We start from the raw sequence: 4,973 nt of genomic DNA on the forward strand, positions 1-4,973 counted from the left end.
GGGGGCATGGGCGAGGCCAGCCCTGCTGGCCTTGCCTCCCACCTTCCATCCAGTCTGTTGCCACCACCTCCAGGGAGCACAGCTGAGGGGGAGGGGGGAGCATCTGTCAGAACACTTCTTTGAACTCTGATTGGCTGTTTTCATAGGCCAATCAGAGTGCAAATACAGCATTATGGAAAGACAGACAGACAGACTTAGGCTGTTATAATATCAGAATATATTTTTGTCCTGATTTATGTGTGTTCGCGTAGTGTATATAGAAGTTATTGCAAAATAGCTCAAAAATAAAGTCTTACATTTGTATACCTTGTGTGGGGAGGGGTGTGTGGTTGGGGGATGAGTATGTATGTGTGGTGGGTGGGGGTGTGTGGGGTTTGTGAGGGGGTGTGGCTGTGTGTGTGGGGTGATGTAGGGTATGTTGGGGGCTGTGGGTGTGTATGTGGGAGGGTTGTGGCTGGTGAGGGCATAGTGTGGGTGTATGTGAGTTTTGTGAGGTGTGAGGGAGGGTGGGGAGTGTGAGCTACATGTGGCAGCAGGGAGCAGGGAAGGCTGCTAACTCCATCATGCGGGGCTTCCCCCTGGTGGTGCACGAGTCCAGAGCTGCATATGAGCCCCGCTTGATAGAGGCAGCCTGGCCTGGCTCCACTCCTTGCCACCATGTGTAGATCCCAGAACTGGCTGGAGCTGTGTGCTACCCAGTGGCTGCACCTGTGCAGGCCACGAACATATCAAGTGCCTGCTGCTGCTGCCACCACTGGTGGAAGGGACTATGAGTCATGAGGGGTTATGTGGGGGGGGGGGGGGTGTCCATACCCCCTGCACCTTCCCCCACCCACCTGAGCTCCACCCACCTGAGCTCCATCTGGGCTCCATGCTTCCGCCAACCCCACCTCCATGCTCCACGTTCCTGCCCAGCTTCAGCTTCCCTACCTGGTGCCTGGACCGCGCCCTGCAGAAGGGACATGAGGAGAAGCTACTGGAGACCAAGGAAGCCAAGCAGGTCCCCCACCAGCTGCAAAAGTGGCAGCAGCAGCTCCACCTGGAAGCTGTATGTTTTGGCCAGGGCTGGGGCTGTCCTGCGCAGGAGGGTGGAAGCAAAGTGCGCAGGCTGGGAAGGGTACAATTAATTGGTGGGTGCCTGCAGGCCAGATGAAATCGCTGCAGGCCATATTTTCCCGCCCCTGCCTGTCTTAAAAGGCCCTTACCAGCTCTGCTGGCTTTATAGCTCTCTCTCAGTAACAGAGTCAGGGCTCCCTGTTACAGAGCTCTATAACACATCATCAATTATTATGACTTTTCTAAAATGTACTGTGAGATCTTCAGTCCTGGGCATTGGGTCAGGTGCACTAGCAACTCTCTCAATCTCACTAGCAGCAAGCAGTGGGCAGAGTGCAAACAGCTCCACCGGGCTACACAGCTCCAGCATCAGCTCCATGCTGGCGGCGACTGTACGGGCACCTGGGGGCAGGCTACGCTGCCCCACTGTCCGCCCCGAGGTGCCCATGCAGTCGCCGCCAGCATGGGGCTGATGCCAAAGCTGTGCAGCCTGGCAGAGCTGTTTGCACTCTGCCTGCTGCAGCTGCCCAGAGCCCGGGCTGGCTCCAAACAGCTGCACCAGGCTCATCACCTCCTTGCCGGGAGCGGTGGAGAGACCAGGGCTGCGCTGCCTCAGACCCCTCCCCCACTGCCCACTCCGAGGTGTGCCTGCACGCGCCAGTGCAGAGCTGATCCCAGAGCCCGGCACAGCTGTTTGGAGCCTCCCGGCTACAGGCCCCCCAGCTCTGGGGAGCTGCTGCCAGCCGGGATCCCGGGCTGCTCCCAGCAGGCAGCCTGGGCTCCAGAAGCTACTCAGAGCTGGGGTAGCTGCTGGCATCCACAGAGCCCAGGCTGTGGGGCAGGGGCTCTGGGTGGGGGGCAAGGGGCACAAGCAGGGCATTCTGCCATGTACCCCCTGCCCTCATTTTGTTTTTCTGGCACGCCAGCACTCCAGCACCTTCCAAGGGGCAGTAGGGCTGGGGGGCAGGGGCTTTGGGTGGGGGGCAAGGGTCAGTAGGTGCCCTCATCTTGTCTTTCTGCCATGACAGCATTCTGGCGCTTCCGAGGTAGCACTGTGGTGTTTTTCAGCACTTCAGCCAAAAAACGTTGCCTACCCCTGCTCTAAAGGATCAAGCTCCATCCATGAACAAGCTCTATCCTTGGAAGTTTTTAAGAGGAGGTTAGACAAATACTTATCTAGGATGGCTTAGACAGAGATGATCCTGCCTTGAGCAAAAGGCTGGACTTAGATGACCTCCTGAAGGCCCTTCTAGTCCCAATTTTCTATGATTCTATGCAGATCAATAATCTGAATGTATATTCTGGGACCGGCAATTTTTTATGTTCAGAACTTTTACTGGAATTGTCCTTGTAGGGTTGTATTAGTGCAGACTTTGAACTGAAAAGCAGAATGCAAGGGCTTTTGTGACACTGCCATTAACATACTTTAAATGATTAATTTATATTAACTGTACGTGTGCAGCAAAATACCTTGCACTGCTTCAAAAAGGTCATTTGTGATGCTTAATTGTGGTTGCAAATGAAGTTTCAATGCTACTGTTGTTTCATGCACTGAATAATAGTATTATTCATCAATTATTTGTACATCTAGTAGGAACTGACAGCTCAATTAAATCTTGCCATTTACTTGCACAGAATACAAAGTCATTACAATGCTGACACTCACATCCTTTTCTTTTTGTTTGAGCATATCTTCTTCAAACTGCTTTTGCATGAGTTCTCGTTCTCGTGCTAGACGGCGTTCTTCTTCTTGTTCTTCCCATTTTCTCTGCTCTTCCTCCAGTTGCTTCTTCCTTCGTTTTTCCTCCACTTGAGCCATTATAGCTTTCTAGTGATGCCAAAATCATAATAAAATTAAGTATAATTAAAACATATTTCCTATAAAACATGCATTCTGCATACTTTAGTCTTCTGTGCATACATTAGAAAATATATCTATATATATATAAAATATGAGTTAAATACAATAGAAAATATTTTTGAACTACAAAAAGCAAATGGAATTTAGTTTTCTAGCAAATTTAGCTCAAGTATTTAGAGCAAGAAGTAAACAAAAGCAAAATAAAATTTTAAAACAAGCCTCAAAATGCACAAGGATGTACATATATGCCCTCTCCATCCTATCACTTTGATTTCTTTTTTTTTTTTTTTTAAGATCAGCTCCCTGATGTGATAACAAAGAAATTGGTATAATCTGAGTTGGTAGTTTACCCTGAAATAGATCAGCTATAACAGGGGCAGGCAATTATTTCAGGCTGAGGGCCACTTACTGAGTTTTGGCAAGCCATTGAGAGCCACATGGGAGGCAGCCAGGGGCAGATAAATATTAATTTTCTACATTTTTAGGGGCCCCACGGGCCGGATAGAATGGCCTGGTGGGCCGCATTTTGCCCACCCCTGAGCTATAATAAGTGTATGACATGGGACCAGTCTTCATTTACACTAAAACGCTCTACATTGTTTTGGCAGTATAAAAGGACCTGCAGTGGCTGTAAATATATTTATAGTGTTGTAAAGGCAGCTTTACTGTAAATGAGAAAAAAAGCACATTCATGGATCAGGAATTCTATGTTTAGTTATGATCTGTGGAGGTTGAAGGAAAGAGGCACACCAATACTTTTAGGTCCTGAAGGATGTCTTATATTTTTGCCTTGAAAATATATAATAATACTGCAACTCTTAAACCTGTACCTATGAGTGAAATACCATTATAACTGTCTAAACAGGTATTCTGAAGCACAGATGATGAAATAACTGCTCTGGGGTCTAGAAACCACATATTCTGGAACCCATTCCCCTACTCTTAACTATATCAATTTGCTTCCATTTTTTCATTATTTCTACTCTGAAAATTATATCAGTTTCAAATATGATTGCACCTGATGTTCCAACTGTTTCTGCCGCCGCCTGTCTCTTTCCTCAATTTGTGCAGGATCTAAAAGAGCAGTCATTGAACGAAGGAAACTGCAAACAGAAAAAAATGTAAATATTTTGTATTTAAAGAAGAAAAGAATCCCACAGCCTTAATTATTCTGACTTCTCAGCTAGATTGTATTTTCATGTCATCAAGGTTGTATTTTCATGTCATCACATGGCACTTTTATTCAGAGAATGTCTGTGTTGGTTGTCTGGCTCTACCTTCAGGTCATTCTCATCCAGCTTAAATCATGAGGCATGTTTTTCTATCCATATCATGCTCTAACCTGCACCAAAGCTGTCCACATTGTGCTGCTTCTTAAAGTACTAAGATATATAATCGATTCCCTTGCACAGTCCATCCAGGAATCTGTCTGCAAACTATTCTTCTTCTGGGTTTGTCTCTACTTTTGGGCAATGGGAAAAGGAACTAGAGTGAAGAAGGACCAAAAGACAGGAACAGGGAATTGTGGGATTGCTGGTGGCCAACTTCCTGTGCTCCAAAACTACAGTGATCACAGGAAATTCCAAACACACTACAGAAAAGAACAGGAGGTAAGCAGTGTCAAAATCAATCCCTTACCAGGAGTTCAGTGACCTTCCAACCGTGGGCTGAATTTCTTCCAGAGCCTAAGGTAGTGCTAACAAGTTTAAAGTATAAATAGCCAGTATGTATGGGTTTGTGACTGAGCTTAAGGTTAACCTTAACTGTCGGTGTAGGCACAGACCCAGTACTATGGAGTTTAACTGTAATCAATGAGATTGAATAAAAATGTTAGACTTTTTTTTTAGTGAGTACTAGGAACATGTATTTTTTTTTCCTAATGGGAATCATGTGAAACAAAAATACAAGTTGCTAAAAGGCAGAGTAAAAAACAAATTAATGCAAAATCTAAGTTACGGTTAGGCAGGAATGGATTAGGAAAACTACTGTAGTTGAAGATTTCACTCACTTGGCTTTCTGACTTTGTTCCAAAGCACTGTTTTCAATAGTTTTCCCT

General features: G+C 46.4%; 1 protein-coding gene across 1 annotated transcript in view; it reads right to left on the reverse strand.

The window, feature by feature from the left end:
- The window catches only part of CCDC66 (coiled-coil domain containing 66), a 45,378-nt gene that overhangs the window by 21,551 nt on the left and 18,854 nt on the right, over positions 1 to 4,973 (reverse strand). The window contains 3 exon segments of the mRNA XM_025211604.1: positions 2,723 to 2,884; positions 3,936 to 4,020; positions 4,926 to 4,972. Of these exon segments, the coding sequence (XP_025067389.1) occupies positions 2,723 to 2,884; positions 3,936 to 4,020; positions 4,926 to 4,972 (294 nt within the window).

This window comes from Alligator sinensis, unplaced genomic scaffold (genome assembly GCF_000455745.1).
Source record: "Alligator sinensis unplaced genomic scaffold, ASM45574v1 scaffold1308_1, whole genome shotgun sequence".
Lineage (NCBI taxonomy): Eukaryota > Metazoa > Chordata > Crocodylia > Alligatoridae > Alligator > Alligator sinensis.